The sequence below is a fragment of the Pholcus phalangioides genome, unplaced genomic scaffold (genome assembly GCF_987345545.1).
Source record: "Pholcus phalangioides strain wild (caught in Gottingen) unplaced genomic scaffold, Ppha-v1.0 ptg000007l_1, whole genome shotgun sequence".
Taxonomy (NCBI): Eukaryota; Metazoa; Arthropoda; class Arachnida; order Araneae; family Pholcidae; genus Pholcus; species Pholcus phalangioides.
Window position 1 is genome coordinate 43,540,166 of NW_028301600.1, and position 17,632 is coordinate 43,557,797.

General features: G+C 36.9%; 1 protein-coding gene across 2 annotated transcripts; it reads right to left on the reverse strand.

Annotated features, from left to right (window-relative positions):
• Positions 1-302: 302 nt before the first annotated feature.
• Positions 303-16,012, reverse strand: LOC149085329 (NAD(P)H oxidoreductase RTN4IP1, mitochondrial-like). 2 transcript variants are annotated; one of them, XM_089233285.1, is made up of 9 exons: positions 15,537-16,012; positions 14,836-14,999; positions 12,726-12,881; positions 12,463-12,555; positions 11,799-11,992; positions 10,673-10,858; positions 8,245-8,422; positions 2,453-2,548; positions 303-760 (listed from the first exon to the last, which is right to left on the reverse strand). In XM_089233285.1, the coding sequence occupies exons 1-9, from the start codon at positions 15,571-15,573 to the stop codon at positions 617-619; spliced, it is 1,248 nt and encodes a 415-aa protein (XP_089089411.1). In that variant the 5' UTR covers positions 15,574-16,012; the 3' UTR covers positions 303-616. The 2 variants fall into 2 exon arrangements, with proteins under 2 accessions (XP_089089411.1, XP_089089412.1); XM_089233286.1 differs by lacking the exon at positions 10,673-10,858 and having other exon boundaries at positions 15,537-16,011.
• Between the last annotated feature and the right edge of the window lie 1,620 nt (positions 16,013-17,632).

Below are 17,632 nucleotides of genomic sequence, written 5' to 3' on the forward strand. Positions count from 1 at the left end.
ATCGTAGTTTTTATGAATGGTATCATACATACACCATCGTTTTTGTTCTTTATCTTTTGTTTAATAAATGGACTTTATGAATAAGTAACGTTTGTTTTGTTTCTGAACCTTCATTTGCCGGAGCTGGCATTATCCTTAATTTATGGACATGAGTGTATATATGTTTGATGCGAGCTAGTTGAGAAAAAATACAATATTTTTTGAAAACCTTTTTGCTGATATTATACATATACATAGCTTCAAAAAAAATATTCGATAATAAAATGAGCCAGTTAAATGATACGTTCGGGAAAAGCTAAACGTGATTGTTTTGAAACACATTTTATTTCGCAATGGTTTGGCCTTGATTTTGATTGTCACATTTTACACTCATACGCATCGTAAACAATTTACATAGAATGTAAACATAGAAAAATGTCTTTACAATCATTACATTGATTTCCAAAGTTACGTGACTATATATCAGACATTTGCTCACATTTCGGGGTGGACAGAATCTCTAGGTCCCTAACCCCATTCTCGCCACTGCCTTGACGTGCTTGATTTGAAGTTACGTCACAATACTACGTAGTTTTATAAATATGATCAAGTTTCATCATCGTGAAAAAGGGACGAACTAGCAGTCTTCCAAAAAAAGAGATCCATTCTCTATAGTTTCATCGAAGCTCACCACTACCCTGCCTACAGATGTGTATGTTCCCATTTGCTTGAAGGCTTCTTGAGCTGCATCTAATGAATAAACTTCATAAATAGGGCGAATCTGAAAAACAAATTTTCCTCGTTATTAAAAAACGCAAATGTTTGTGTAAAATAGTTTAAAAGTTTGTGTTTTATTTTCTTTATAATCTTGCATATATAACTTAGGGGAAACTGCTCTTTTTAAAAAACTGAACTGAATTATGTAAATAGTTATTATATACGTATGAGTAAAATTTTGTATTGGTCTTTGTATGCGTGATGGTTATATTCTTGGAGAGAGGGAAGAAAAGAATAATTAGTGAAAAACTATGCTAAAAAAAGTACCACTGTGCTATGTCAACACTATAGCTGATGTTGGCTATGTTAACAGTTGAAAATTAAAAGTAACAAAGCACAATTTGTGCAAAATGGGTATTCCATGAACGAATAAGACTTTTTTTGGGTATTACCATATCATCCACAAAAAGAGTCTTTATAAAAAGTCATTTAAAGGTCTTAAAAAATGACAGCTTAATTGAAAAATACCACTCATTTCCCAAATGTACAACTGATCATTTTCAAAACATAAAAGTTGTTTCTCTTGCGCCATACTTTTTAATATTTATTCTTTTCTTTTATTTAAAAAAAATGTATTGAGTTAACGGCTTCGCGTTCAAGCTGTTGGCGGTAAATTTGAATGATCTGTATTAGACGTATAGACGATAAATGTGGTATCCTTGTTCCATCTTTAAAAAAGGAAGAAAGGGACAGAAAGAAAAAAGCAATAAGGGTGGGGAGGAACAATACAGAGATATATTGGATAAGAGAGTATTAGTACAATGCCTTACTTTTTCGCCCTCACCTACAAACTTGTATTTTGTAGTTTTTTTACTCGTTCTTTCTCTCACTTTTATGTACAGTATATTGTTCCGGATAATTTCCACAAAACTTCGGGATTTCAAAACAAGAAGCGGTTCGACGGACAAACACAGATTTATTTACAGAACAGCAATTTACACGTATTTACAAGCTAATCAGAGAGCTAACAACTTTCTCGAAAAGTTCAATCACACAACTGACTTTTCATCGAATCTCTCTAACCTGGAATCACTCTTCTTGTGATCGCCTCACTATTTATAGCTCTGGTCGAAACTTCGAGAAAAAGAATATTTCACAAATTTCTATTTCATAGTATCAGGTTTGTGTCACCACTGTCTGAAGTGCCGTAATCCTCTGGAATGTTCTCTCCAACCCTCTGCCAGTTCTCCGCCAATCGCGCTGAACCGAAACCGGTATCAACAGATTTCGACATTTTTGAGAGCCATCGAACGAATCGCGCCTATAGATCGTAAAAATATGTATAATAGAAGAATTAGTTGTGAGAAAGATACATTATATGTATGTGTGGGGGATATGCCGTGGAGAACGAGGTGGGAAAAAAAACTGAGGAGAACCACCATCGTTATCTCAGTTGCTCGTTATCAGTTTATCATTATCTTGTTGAGATATCGCGATGGTGGTGGGAGAACAGGGCGGGGGAGAAACACGCACACACAACTTTGTTTCATATGATTACAATAAACCTTCGCCGTGAGGAAAGAAGAGGTTGAAGACAGTCAACTAGACTCAACTTATTTCACTGGCGTTTGGACGCAATATTGCGTTCCTGATCGTAAAGGGGTTAAGAGTAATTTCATTACAGTGTGTAAAAATTGATACTCCTGGAAATACGAACTTATTCACGCACACCTTGTAAAATTTATAATACTCTTACCTGACTCTTTTCGATCAGCTTCATAACTGTGCTAAGATCTTCGTTGTCTATTGGTATGTTTTGAAAACTTAACCGATACGTAGCGACGGAGAATAGCTGAAAGAAAAGCAAATATGAATAGAATATTCACAGTTTTTATTGTGACAGAAACTATGACAAGAAAGTTTGATTCACATAAGAGAAGTCGTCGGTGTACCCAGAGACGCGGAGGCATGGCCCCCACATGCTAGTGCTGGGCCCCCAGGCCAGGATTTTTCGCGGGGGGCCCCCCGAAAAATGTTGTGCACCTCCCCTGAGAAAAGATTATGATGTATTTTTGCAGTAAAAAAAAAACCCTTTCGGGAAGAAAAAAATGTTGAATGCCCCCCCCCCCCCCATGAAAAAATCCTGCATATGATACGACATTTGTATATGTAGCAAAATATCGCTACAACGATAATCGATAATAAATACATCTACAATGATATTTTTTTCAAATCTTGTTTGGAATTGCCTGGCTTAATGTTAAACTCTCGATACAACGACATCATCTACTATGATAAACCCCTCTATAACACGATATTTTTAGGAGATTTTTGAAATCGATACAACAATATTTTTTATATTTTGTTCAAAATCGTTTTGAATTTAATTTTAACTTCGCCACTTGTTCTCGTTCTTCTGAAGGCGTCTGATAACATCAATATTTTGCACTAAATGATCACCGAAAGCTAAAGTTATTTGTATTGCTGCACTCTGTACGACCCAAAAGCGCTATGCGGTAAGCTTCTTTACAGGGTCAATACACATCTAAGTGAATTTTATAAATAAACTAATCAATTACAACGAATAATCAATACTGTAACGAATAAATACATAAAAGCGCATTTTCCGATGATATTAACAATGCTGATATAGAAAAAATGACAACAATTGCATAAATTTGATCACACGTGAGGATAATGTTACCTCTTTAATCCCTTTACCACAATATCTTTTTTGGTCCATAGAATATTGTTATATCGAGGTTTCACTGTATATTTAAATTAAATAATAAAATATAATTGTGTGTGTAATAAATATTATTACATTTCGAGATATGATTATGTGATTTGTATATAATTTTACGCAATACAATAGAGCTCCCCTATGGGCCAGTTAAGAGAAAAAATTGGTTAGGCGATATGGTTTTCCCATAGAAACTTGTGATTGCCATAGGCGTACACAGAATTTTCACGAGGGTGGGGGGTTACATTCTTTTTCCCTGCAAAATAACCCTATAATCTCCGCTCTGGGGGGGGGGGGGTTAGAACCCTAAACCCCCTTTTGCATACGCCCATGGTGATCGTGATCCATGGTCGGCAGGGCCGCAACTGGGGAGGGGACAAGCAGGTCTCTTGCCTAGGACCAGAAGGGTGCGCAAAATTCACCTTTTATAGCCTCTTCTTCAAAATTACAGGGGGGGGGGGGAGGGATGTCAAAATATGTTCTTACCTCAGCTGATCAAGCATTTAGTTGCGGCCCTGATGGCTAGTGTTCAATCTAAACTAATCATCTCTCGATTAACGATAATACATCTATTATGGTATTTTTCTTCGTCCGCAGAATATCGTTTTATCGAGATTTCACTGCAGTTTTATCATGCATAATACTAGCTATAATACCCGGCGCTGCCCGTGTTTTCTTTATTTATTGGGAGGATTGGAAAAGTGACAAACCATTACAAAGGAATAAATATATAATACTGGCAGGATTAAAGAAGTGACAAGCCATTGTAAAGGCACGTGTAAAACGCATTACTAGGGAACCACGGTAACCAAAGTAAACATTCCGAAAGTGATTGTTGAGGCCCAGAAACCATTGTTGCCCGACGGTTTTTCGTCCATTTCGGGCACCTGCCCTTCTCTGACGAACTTTTAAAGTTGCCTATCGTTCAATCCGGGCCCTGTTTGGTATATATCCAAACTTTGGCGACGATCGATCTAAAATTGTGGATTTGTATAGAGAGCATACACACAGATAGAAAATCAATTTTAAATATATAGATATACATGCACAGTATCAAATTTATCCTTAGTTTCTCTCAGATAAGATATCCACCACATCTCTATAGTTTCGTTGTTCACCAAGCAAGCAAGTATACTCATACTACACCAAATGAAACTACTATAAAGTCTCTACATGACGAACCGCAGTTTGAAATGTGTTTTACACAAAACAAAATTTCTATCCAAACGTTTAACTTTCCTTTCATTTAGAACATCAATGATTATTCCTATAACGCACAGGTTCTCAAACTGTGTGCCTCCAACCTTTGTCAGGGTGTGAGGTTTTCGGAAATATTCTTTGTTAAACAGCTCTGGGGGGAGCTGGTGGAGCTTGCGGATAAGCATTGAATAGGGGAAATGGGCGCCTCAGGTGAGAAAAGTTTTGACACCCTGATCTAATGTAAAGTTATTCCATGCAATGGTTTTTTTGATAAAACGAAGCGATTCCGTTATGCCAGGCTATTCACTACAGGCGTCCAAAAATAATAAATGAATTTAGTGAATTAAAGAGTTAATGAAAGTAATAATACTGAAAACTATTTTCATTGGCCTTGGTTGAAGCACCGGCCTGAAAAATTTAACTGAAATAAGTCAAATATTTATGTTCACTTCATCTATTCAACTGAGCAACTTGACAATTCTGTTACAGTCGTTTATACGACGTTCAAGAGGCCGAGTCAAAACGTTTTATAAAACGTTTTATGTGTAAGTCGAAGTGAATACCTGATTTTTTTTTTTAAATTATCTCCCTCTCCCATACATATAAAATGTTATAAAATTTTATGTGTTTAATTGCATTCCAATTCTGTTTAAAAAATATCATTTCATACTTGAGAGGAAATTAAATCACATTTCAAATCATTTAAAGAAATAAAATTTAGCACAACACACATTACCTTTGGGCCACGACATTGGGTACAAAATTGCAACAAAATCTTCTCGACTTGCAAAAATTTCCCCATCTTGGACTTTTTTTTTTTGGCAGTAGATGATTTTCAATCAGGAGCTTGTTCTTTGGTTTTGTTTCTCTGCTTTATAATCGTTTCAAAAAGTTGAAACGAAGATATTGAACTGGTTTGCAAGATGAACTTTCGTTATCAATTTAAAATTCTTCCAAAATTTCCAGTTTTTTTAGAGAGAGTGACATTACAAACGGCGGATTTGACGCAGTCAGCAAGCAGTGCCGTCTGAACGCATGGCCCCACCCGAGCACGGCCTGGGAACTAATTGAAATTTTCGAGAATTCTCCAGGTTGGGCCTCAGAAAAATCAATTGGCCCAGGGGCCCATGATGTTCTTAAGACGGCCCTGTCAGCAAACGAAGCACCACATCGAAAGAAAATTCTACAGGAAATGATTGAAAGAACTTACTGTGCATGTGTACCGTATCTGTCTATTTTCTGCAGACCTGTACCCCACCCAATGCTTACGGTAGACTTTCTCACCCTCTCAGGATAACATTGAAAACATAGGGAGAGAAAAAGTTCTGAAAGGACGTATGGCCGTCAAAACAATTGAAATCCATTTCTTCGGGACTCTCCACATCTGCGTATTCTCAGAGAGAGGCAATAAACAAATCACCTAAGTGTCCACTCTAAATGGTCATCAGCCATCTCGTTAGCAATTTTCGTATACGTCAGCAATCACCCTAAAATTTATGTCTTTTGCAGTGACAATATGCAAGAACTGTTGCAGCAACGCTTTTTCACTGCATACAAAAATTTTGTGCGCATTTGATGTGGATAAAAATTATGTTTTTCTTTTTTCAAAAATTTCCGAGTTTGAGTCGAAGTGAAAACGTCGAATAATTAAGGTTTTACGTTAAATAAATGAATGAAATATTTTAACATTAAAATGTATTTGTTGTATTGCTGTTTAAAATGTATTGTTACCAATTGCTACCTAAGTTAAACGTCGTATAAACATGAAAGTCGTATAACTGAGTGACGTATGAACGAGGTTACTCTGTTGTTTGTAGATATGCGCTATTAAAAGTAAGCGTTTTTAAACTTTATGAAACACAATTAAACAAGCATGCAACTGGCCTCGAGGCAGGGCCAAACTCTTCGGACATAGATTTATTATAGTTAACTCTTAATGCTCAAAATAAAAATTTAACAAAAATTTACATTTTTAGCTTTGCTTACCGTTCTTTTGGGCTGGAACCGTAGGATTCATCCACGTGGGGGAAAAATTAATCTTTTATGTACACAAACTCGTTCAACTATTTTACTAAAACATTTCGAACAATTGTATTTTTGCAGACGCGAACCGTAAATATTTTTCTGTTCAATGGATCCAACAAAATGTCGTCTGTGAATAGAATTTTTGAGGGGAGATGATTCTAGATATTCTAGAAACCTTGGGGAGATGTGTCCTCAAGACAGTACAGCGAATAAAAAAAGCCGATGCGAAAAATGTAGTCTTTTTTTCCAGAAGCAAGGAAAAAACCCCTTGATTTGTTCGGACTGGGAGTGGGAGGGGATTATTAGAGGGGCCGTGAGCGAAATCACGTGATTCGGTACACACGTCATTACAGCGATTTCGTACAATACTTTTTGCGGGAAAACGCTTTAAACGAGAAATCTCGATGAGTATCAATCAGAGTTGGCACCAAAGAGTCGCAAAATAAGTCGCACTAAGGAGGAAAACGTTATATGCGGGATCCACTGTATTTTGTACAAAAGCTTGCAGCAAAGCTTTCTCAGTATCATAATGAGAGTGGCGCCTGGACCATTCTTGTCATTTTTTGTATTTTTTTCACACTATTAGTTCACTATAGAGGGGGTCCGCTGAAGAGCGCAGCCTACGGGGCCCCTGTTTCAGGATGTTGGGGGAGGGGGGGGGGGTTCACGTGCTTTATCGGTACCCCGGTACCCAAAGGCAATTTCACTGTGGAATACGACGTGTGTTTACGCCAATTTTCATTCTATCCAGACTTTATGGCCGCCTACAAACTGAAATAGCAGGGGTCGCTCGGTCGTCCTGAGGACACACACAAAATGCTGGTGTCCTTGACCATCACAATGCCTTTTTTTCCTTCCTAGGAGAACGACTATATATTCTAGAAACCTTGTGCCATCCGAGAGTGGAGGGGGGGGGGGAGGGGCCTTGTACAATGTTCTTTTCTTCGTTTCCGTTTGGTTTTTTTTTTCGTTTACTTGTACATGTGTATAGTTAAAAAAAATTTCAATGAGAATAGAAGGTACGTAGTTCAAGATATCCGTCCATACGACTACAAATTGATATGACTGATATAAAAGAGTCCTGTCTATTTTCCTATGGAACATATCTGAAAGAAAAAAAATCGGAAAGACCTTTCCACGGGCCCCCCTGACTCCCGGGCCCCAGGGCTGGAGCCCTGTCAGTGCCCCCCCCCCCCTGTGGGGGCCATGCGCGGAGGGACTGCATACAGGACTCAAGCCTGCACGCAGGAGGGGGAAGGGTGCATCATTGTATACTAATTAATTACTGGGAGCTCATCTCACCCCCTACAAAATTTATTGGAGGGACTGAAACAGTCTCAGCCCCCAGGTTTCGGCACCTGTGGGTGTACCCCAATTATGTATCGTGCAAGGGAGCACATAAAAATTACTTCTCATCAGTATTTGGTGCATATTTCGAAAAGTTCACCCCGAACGCACAGTAACATTACACTAAGCCTTCCCACGGTAGACAATCGACGTTTGAGACGTAAAAGCGGAAAACATTGGAATATAATGTGAACATCCTAGAAATAAAAGAAGAGTGAAAATGAAATAGGTACCTTTCTTAACCAGAGGTATAAACGAGCTGTTATAGAAGTGACGAATCCTATATAAAGTCCATATCTATCCGTGACTGTTGGGCATATTGTCATCGTTACCACTCTTCCTCCTTCTACACACATATCTACGGCGGAGCGATGAAGAATGGTGCCCATGAAGTTTAGTACGATGTCGAACCTGTAATCATATGAAATGTCTAACTATTCTAGCAAAAAATAAAAATCGCTATCATCATAAAACCCGTGTGTGAATCAGGAGCGGATCCAGAGGAGGGTGATGGGGGGTGATCACCTCTCCCAGGAGTCGAATAATATGAGAAAAAAAATTGGTGTGCCCCTTAAAATACAGGACGATCCAACAAACCTATACACAATAAATCGCCCTTCCCAACACTTTTCCTTGGAACTCTCGCCTGGTTTAAATCGATCTGTGGACGTTGAACGTGCTACGTATTCATATGCATACAGTCATCATATTGAATGGTTGATCATAATCTACCTCCTGCTCTTTGTTTCACTTCTAGTTCCCCCACAACTGGTAGAGTTTTCATAAAATTAGAAAATATATTTTATGTTTGACGGAGAGCAGAAGTTTGAGTGTGGATTGCTGTCCTTTCGTTGAGAATAATACCCTGGGTATTCATGAGTGTCTTTACGTAGAGAACATTACGCAATAGGCCTAATCGAAATAGCGTTGCAGTACTTTGCAATTTTCTTACCCAATCCTTTTTTCCCTCGTGCTTGTAACGGTTCTTTCATTAATTATAATGTATATATAAACTGAAGAGCCAAAAAAAACTGGTACAGGCATGCGTATGCAAATAAAGAGATATGGAACCAATCAGAGCTGCGGTCGGCAACGCCTATATAACGCAACGAGTGTCTGGCATAGTTGTTAGATCGGTTACTTCTGCTACAATGGCAGGTTATCGAGATTTAAGTGAGTTTGAACATGGTGTTATAGTCGGCGCACGAGAGATGGGACATAGCATCTCCGAGGTAGCGATGAAATTTGGATTTTCACGTACGACCATTTCACGAGTGTACCGTGAATATCACGAATCCGGTAAAAAATTAAATCTACGACATCGCTGCGGCCGGAAAAAGATCATGCAAGAACGGGACCAACGACGACTGACGAGAAGCATTAAACGTGACAGACGTGCAACCCTTCCGCAAATTGCTGCAGATTTCAATGCTGGGCCATCAACAAGAGTCAGCGTGCGAACCATTCAACGAAACATCATCGATATGGGCTTTCTGAGCCGAAGGCCCACTCGTGTACCCTTGATGACTGCACGACACAAAGCTTTACGCCTCGCCTGGGCCCGACAACACCGACATTGGACTGTTGAGGACTGGAAACATGTTGCCTGGTCTGACGAGTCTCGATTCCAATTGCTTCGAGCTGATGGACGTGTACGGGTATGGAGACAACCTCATGAATCCATGGACCCTACATGTCAACAGAGGACTGTTCAAGCTGATGGAGGCTCTGTGATGGTATGGGGCGTGTGCAGTTGGCGTGATATGGGACCCCTGATACGTCTAGATACGACTCTGACAGGTGACAGGTACGTAAGCATCCTGTCTGATCACCTGCACCCATTGAAGTCCATTGTGCATTCCGACGGACTTGGAAAATTTCAGCAGGACAATGCGACACCCCACACGTCCAGAATTGCTACAAAGTGGCTCCAGGAACACTCTTCTGACTTTAGACACTTCCGCTGGCCACCTAAATCCCCAGACGTGAACATTATTGAACATATCTGGGATGCCTTGCAACGTGCTGTTCAGAAGAGATCTCCACCCCCCCCTCTTACTCCTACGGATTTATGAACAGCCCTGCAGGATTCATGGTGTCAATTACCTCCAGCACTACTTCAGACATTAGTCGAGTCCATGCCACGTTGTTTTGCGGCACTTCCGCGGGGTCCCTACGCGATATTAGGCAGGTGGACCAGTTTTTTTGGCTCTTCAGTTGTATATGATCTAAAGTCTTTATATCTATCTCTTTCCTGTACATTCTCATGACGAACAACAGCGCATTCTAGCGCTCGCAGCATGTCGGGTCAATTGAAGTCATCTGAACCTGAAGGCAGAGAGAACCGACGACTTTCTCTCTCATACGTGCGGAAAAATTACTATGGTCACGTGCTGACTTTTCTAGTTCTTATAAGAAAACATTACATACGTGCGCCAAAAGAATTTTCCTTGGAGTAAAAAAACCTAATGGGTCCTGTCGCAATTTAACACCCTTAATACTTCACAGTCTGGAAGTTTCAGCTCCGTTGAGTGAATAGCTCACACATTGCTTTGATTATTCAGTTCATTCATGAAAACATTTTGATGAGGCCTCTAAAGTATGACAAAGTTCATGTGTAGTTTTAGTGATTGGAGAAGCCCAGAATAGAAATAATCTTACTTTTTTCTTAGTTCCAGTTCTCTCTGGAAATTTGTAACCGAATATACTATGACATCATCAGAATTCAAGATACGACACATAGGTAATCCAGTTGTTGGCACGACTGCAGTGACATGACCACCCCAGGCTTTAAGCAGTTGAATCGCTAATAGTCCATAGGGTGTGTTGCTTGCGTACACTAGAATTCTGAAAACACACCACATTCCTATATAAATAATATATTAAACTGTAAGAAAAACCAAATTATTTTCAATGCAAAATTAATGTTATCCACATAGAATTCACTATCAGTAACTGAGTAAAACATTTCAAATCATACTCATTGCAATAACAACAATAATATCAAGTAAACTCGGGTAAATTTTTTTTTCCAAGCTGTTTGTGAATTTATGTTGATAAATCGGGAATTTGTCATATTCAACGGTGATTATGTTATAATCCCAAGCTCACATTCGTAAATATGATAATCCGTCAATTAATTACTTGATTAACTGAACATAACTATGGTCCAGGATGCTGATTCCGAATTGTAATGTTGGTTTTGTTTGCACATATTAATACGTGTGAAGAATGCCAACATAATTGATAATGTTGAACGTTTTTTCCTTCTTCACACTTATTTTAATTTAATTTTTATTGGAAAATATGTGTATTGCAATTATCATGTACGGGTAAAAATAATTAATTGGTTCAATGAAGGGAAGAAAGGCTATAAATTTTTCTATATTCATCACACTTTCAAATTTATTTGGGAATTATGCATAATCGCCGGTAAAACTAATAAATGTAGTGAAATTTAATCAAACTTTCTTTATCGAGACGATTGATGATTATGCATAACCACCGGTATATCGCTTTTACACACAATATCATATGAGAACCAATTGCGACTGAAGCCGAATGTCGTATAAATGTGAAGGTCGTATAAACGAGGTTTCACTATATATCGTACCTCACAATAGCGGACACTCCCCGTTAGCGAACAACGGTTTTGGTCCCATGGGTGTCCGTTATCGGGAGGTTCTACTGTATACCTGGCACTGTTAAAAAAAATGCAGTTTTTCCAGCCGCTGTTCAACTGACTGTAATTCATTTATATAATATAGGTGACAAGAACTTCGCATACCTTTTACCAGCAGTACACGTGCTACTAAGTTCAGCTTGATTTATTAGCGCATTCACGGTCATAATCCCAATATATGATAAACTTGCAGCTTCTATAAAATTCAATTGTTTTGGCATTATCGAAACTTGTGATTCGTTTACGACTGCGTATTCCGACATCAAGCCTTCTTCGTAACATGAAGAGACAGCCACTACCTATTTTGATATATATATTTTTTAGTTTTACATTATTTTTAATAAAACATCAATATATATCACATTACCCAGAGCATTACTTTATTGACTATACCTTTAGTTACCGAGCGAGTGTAAAGATATTAATTCGAGTTCCCAATATCACAATCAAGAAAATGTTTCAGATTTTTTAGTATGAGCGACATATTGTCATTGTACATTTGTACAAAATGTGTGTACCATTAGCGTATGTCAATAATTGTAGCAAACTCTAAATGTATATAAATACCCTTGTTTGGAATTGTAACTCGCGAATAATATCCGAGATATATATCACTTATCTATCGTCATATAGATAAGATCGGAGAATATATATAGTCTTATATATAGCACCTTATTTCTAAAATAATGAGTAAATGAATTAATTCCATTATTAATGTATGCAAAAAGCAAAGAGAGAGAGAGACAAAGGGTAGTTTTTAATTACGTACATGATCCCCTTTCGAAACCGATTTTACGTCAGGTCCAGTTTCTACAACTATTCCAGAACAATCTCGTCCTAAAATGACTGGGAATTCTTTATCCTGTAATAAATCACATGCTTTAAATACGACAGTATGAAATATTACGTAAATAAAATATGAAAAAAACGGTATACTAATATTATTATTATTACGTATGTCAAATATTTTATTATGTTCAACACTCTGTTGTAAAATATTGTTGATTATTAAACTACGAAATTGTATTTCACCTTGTAGTATTTTTGAAGATGTAATCTAATTGTCCTGCCATAACCAGAACAAATCTTTAGATCTATAGGGTCTGTACCGGCAGCTATCACTTTGACGAGCACTTCATGTCGTTCTTGCACTTTCGGAACGATCAGATTGTTTGCAACTTCGATACCCTTAGAAAATATATCTCAAATATAGGAATTGTTTAATTAATAAAGCATATACAGTCATCACTCTGATAAGTCGTCACTCCGGTTAAGTCGTCATTTTTCTTCAGACCCTTCCAGCTCTCATAGACAACAATGTTATTAAACCCTCGTTTACTCGACGCACATTTCGGTTAACTCGTCACTATGAAAAAATTTGAGAAAGTGGAAACAGACTATTTTTATGGCTTCCATTAAAAAAAAAAGAGCTTATTAACAACATTGCCATATGCGTAAATGTCACCATAAAATCCTATATACCCAAACGGAACAGTTTAAGTAACGAAAGTTACGCTGGGGAAGTTCATTTTCCTTATAAGGTTTTTGGAACGTTGGGGACTGTTCAAGCTAAATCTCATTTCTGCCTGGGCTCCACGGGAAAAACTGGACAAAATGCGAGACACCCAAGCTCTATCGCAAGAAGCAACGTAAGCACTTCGGCTCCCCAGGGCATCTCCGGCAAAACCAAAATTTATTGATACGTCAAAGATTATATACAGTGCAAGGAAATTAAAAATTATGTAAATCGAAGAATCAAATTAATGAAATTAAAGTCAAAGTGCAACGCGCGCGCGCGGGCACGGATAATAAATAATCATAGAAAGCATGGGCTCTACTAATTTAGGGCTTGAAATTTAAACAAAATATCTTTGTTGAAAAAATTAGACATTCTTTCCCAAGTTGAGGTCTTCTGTTTACTTTTCCCTGCCCAGGGCCCCTCCACCAAGTCAAAAATGTCTGACATTACTTTGTAGTTGCGTCATGAACTACTGATGAAGAATTCAAGCACTAAAATTAAATTTGATGTATATGAAAAATTAATGTGCAATAGAGAGTTCTGTTATGAAGAAGAGCTACTTATTCAAACAGTTGCTCTGTTTGTCTATAAATTAAAAAGTACTAGTTTAAATCAAAGTGTACAGTACATTTCACCATAATAATTTAAGTAATGAGATAAAAAAGGTAAAAAAATTGCAATTATTTTTTTCTTTCACAATCTATAAATTTTATTAATATTGTTATTCATGTTATATTGTTATATTGTTATTCAAATTTTATTAATATTATGTTGATTCATAGTTTAATAAATGTCATATTACTTTAAATTTATACGATGTTCATAACATTGCACATTAAAACTGACGGAACTCCGCTTAAGCCGTCATAATTTTTCGATAACTTGAGGTGACGACTTATCGAGGTTTTACTGTATGTCCTAATTCGGCCTCATCAGCCGTTCGTCGTAGAGGTATGGTTCTAATTTTAAAAAATGCTCAAAATGTGTTCAGGACTTTTTCTGTGCCAGATTCAAGAGTGAAAATACATTGCGTCGTAAAATAAAAAAAATCTGAAATTTATACGATCCCCTTGTCCTCTAACTTTCAATTAGAAAGTTGTTGCCCTGTTTCTCCTGAAGCGAACAAAAAAGTTTCACGTTTCTAAGTGCAATATTCGCTGAGATATTTGAATTAAGTTGGGAAAGAACAACAAAAAATAACGACAACACTCCTCTCCCTCATTTATGCTGTATTTTCCCCAACTTTTCTCTATTTTGGAATTCAAATATCTCAGCGAATATTGCATTTAGAAACATGGAACTTTTTCTTGTTGGTCTTAGAAGAGACAGGGCAACAACTTCCTAATTGGAAATTAAAGGACGGGGGATCGTATTAAAATTTAGATTTTTTTTATTTTATGACTCACTGCATTTTCACTCCCGAGACTGGTACAGGGTGATTTCTCAACACGTTTTTTTAAATTTGAACCATACCTCTACAACGAACGGTTGATGAGATGTAGGTCGAATTAGGACTCACAGGATACCGCGTATAGTATAAAAAAGAAAGAAAAAATGACTGAATTGAGATGTATGTTGCAGCAAAACATTTTGATTCTGGAAAAGTAGACCTTCTATACTTACATGGATGCCGTTGTATGAGCGTAGTACTGCACCTCTCATAAGTTTCCTTTCATGACTTAATTTTACTTTGAATTCCAACCAGGATCGTGTTATAAGCCAGTCAATGCCACTAACCAGTGCAAATATTGTCATGCCACCAGCTCCACAGAGAAGTGATGCTGACACTAAATGAAAAAACCGTTTCACGGATTCATGATTTATCCGGAAATATTACTTGAAACTAAGCCAACAAATAAAACGCCCATGATCTAAGTTGAAATCACGATTCAAAACTATTGTAATATTTGTGTTTTCTTCCCCCCCCCCCCATATCTGTTGATAAACTTTTAAACTGCAAACTTTTTTTCTGTCACCATCAACCACATTCTCATGTTTAGGCCTCGGCCAACATTATTGTATAAATAAATAAATAAGTGGATTCTTGTTCTTAAATTTTCTATAAGTAGCTATCTAAACTCAACATATTTAAAATGGTTTTTATTAGTAATTAATGATGAGTCATATTTTTCGTACTTGTTTATCATTTGAAAGAAGAATAAGATGAGTAATTTCGTTTGATAGTTAAGAGTACAGAAAATTGAAATAAGTTTCAGTTATATCGAATGAAGTAAACGTGTTATGATATATGACAGGATATAAAACATTTTGCGATACAATGGTTCGTCACAAATTTAATTATTAAGAAAAGCTGGAAGACTTACCCTTTTGGAATAGAAAGTCCAAATATTCCCAAAGCATGGCTTATAGTAAGGTGAAAATTCGCTTCTTATTGATAATGGGGTAAAAATTTTTATAAACGTGAGACCATGATGTTTTTGTTGTATTTTTTCAAACGTACCGAACAACTATTTTTACATTTTAAATCATTATAAATTTACGAGCAAAAACTATCAAAAAACTCCATCGTTTCGTTTTGAAACAAATGTTGTGGCAGGAATACGTCCCAGTTTTGATCGAGTTATTCTTGGCACAACCCATCGCCTCGAAATAGACCTGCTATCAGACGCGAATGAAAACTGCTTGCTCGTAACATTCATAAATAGAAGAAAAATAATTTTTTCGATATTTTTATTTTATACTTGTCTATTGAAATTAATAATATTTGTGACACTAGAGTTCATACAAGAATGTATAAACATCCGGAAATACTTCTTTTTCCGAAATGATGTTTTGATATCCTCTCCCTCACACCAAGCGGTACGGTTCAATTTCTAAAACATAGTTCACATTTCAGCCGATAGGAGGAAAATGGTTGTGTATCACAGAAGATTTGCATAATACCGAAAGTATTTAACAACTATTACCAAGATAAGAGTAAATACACAATAACTGTACGGAAATAACCTGTGAAAATGAAATTAATAAAAAAAACAACAGCAAAGAATTGAAGGGCAACAATTTTATTGCAATAACATGTAGAAAAGAGATTGAAAACCGGAGAAATAACATGCAATGATTTATTGCAACCATGTGTGAAATTATTATTGCAGATACAGCTCAAAAGTGCATTTGATGAACGACAAATTCGTCAGCCCAACGCAATTGCTTGAAGATGTGAGACCTTTAAAATACTGTAAATTATATATAATCAATTTATCTTGTGGTTATATCTATTTAGAACAACAAGCAAAGTCTTCAACTGCTGGAATCAGAAAGTATAGACTTCAGAAGACTTTGAAGACTTCTCTGAGAACTTGAGTGTACGTTACTACTGTATCTACTTTTTGATTCCAGAAGTTTTTATGACTAGTTTGTAGATGAAAATTTCTTATGCCATCAAGATTTTGCCTGCGTGCAGCAGTATGTGATATAACGTCGTGGATGTGGCCTAAATCTCGATAGAAAATATGTTGCCATTTCCAAACTAGTCATCAATTTGTAGAATCAGAAAATGAAGAACAACATAAATCTGCCTTTAGAGTAGTTTTCTTATGAACTGATCGCCATTTCCTGATTCCAGCAGCTAGAGACTGTTTTAAGATAGAAAATGGAATGTCCATCAAAAATTAGGCAATGTCCATGAAGATTCACTGATTCAACTTTTTTTACCACGGATATCTTCAAGAAGAAACTTCTAAAAGTGCGTACATATGCTTACTCGCTTTGACCGTGGGGTGATAAACAAATACGCCTAACTTTTGTTCTTTTTTTCCCCTCGCCAACGTGCAAATCGGTTATGATTGCAGCTCCACAGCCTTCGCAATTCAAAATCCAATTAGCTCAACGCGATTCTCTTTGATGTACTGACCGTCGACAGATCACTCCAAGTACGTCTTTCATTGTTCGTCTCGTAAATCCTTGCAACCTGTCACCCCGTTCACATACGAGAGCTGAAGTATATGGACGTATTTTAACAATATGTTGGTTAACCATACTTCCGCGAAAAAAATACGGGTTTCAATTGTTGCCAGAAATGATGCCAAAGGTAAGCAAAGTTGCCAATTCTTATCAATGCTATAAAAAAAACACTACTGGTAGGAAATGAAGTGCTACTGAAAATCACAGTAGGTTTAAACGAATTCTACGAAAAAAAAGACGGTAAGCAACACATGACAAATACTGTATAAAAGACGAATATTCATATTTATATTCATAATTATCATAATTAGGGTGACCAAAGGTCTTGCATGTCTCTGGAAATTCCCGTATTTTCACGTAATTTTGGCCATCCCGACTTTTTTTGCAAAAATGCCCAGTCTTTTCACGTATTTTCAATGAAGCCCATTTGAATTTTTATTCTTTATTGAAATCAAGGATTGAAATTACTTTTCAACTCATCTAAATTATATTATGACAA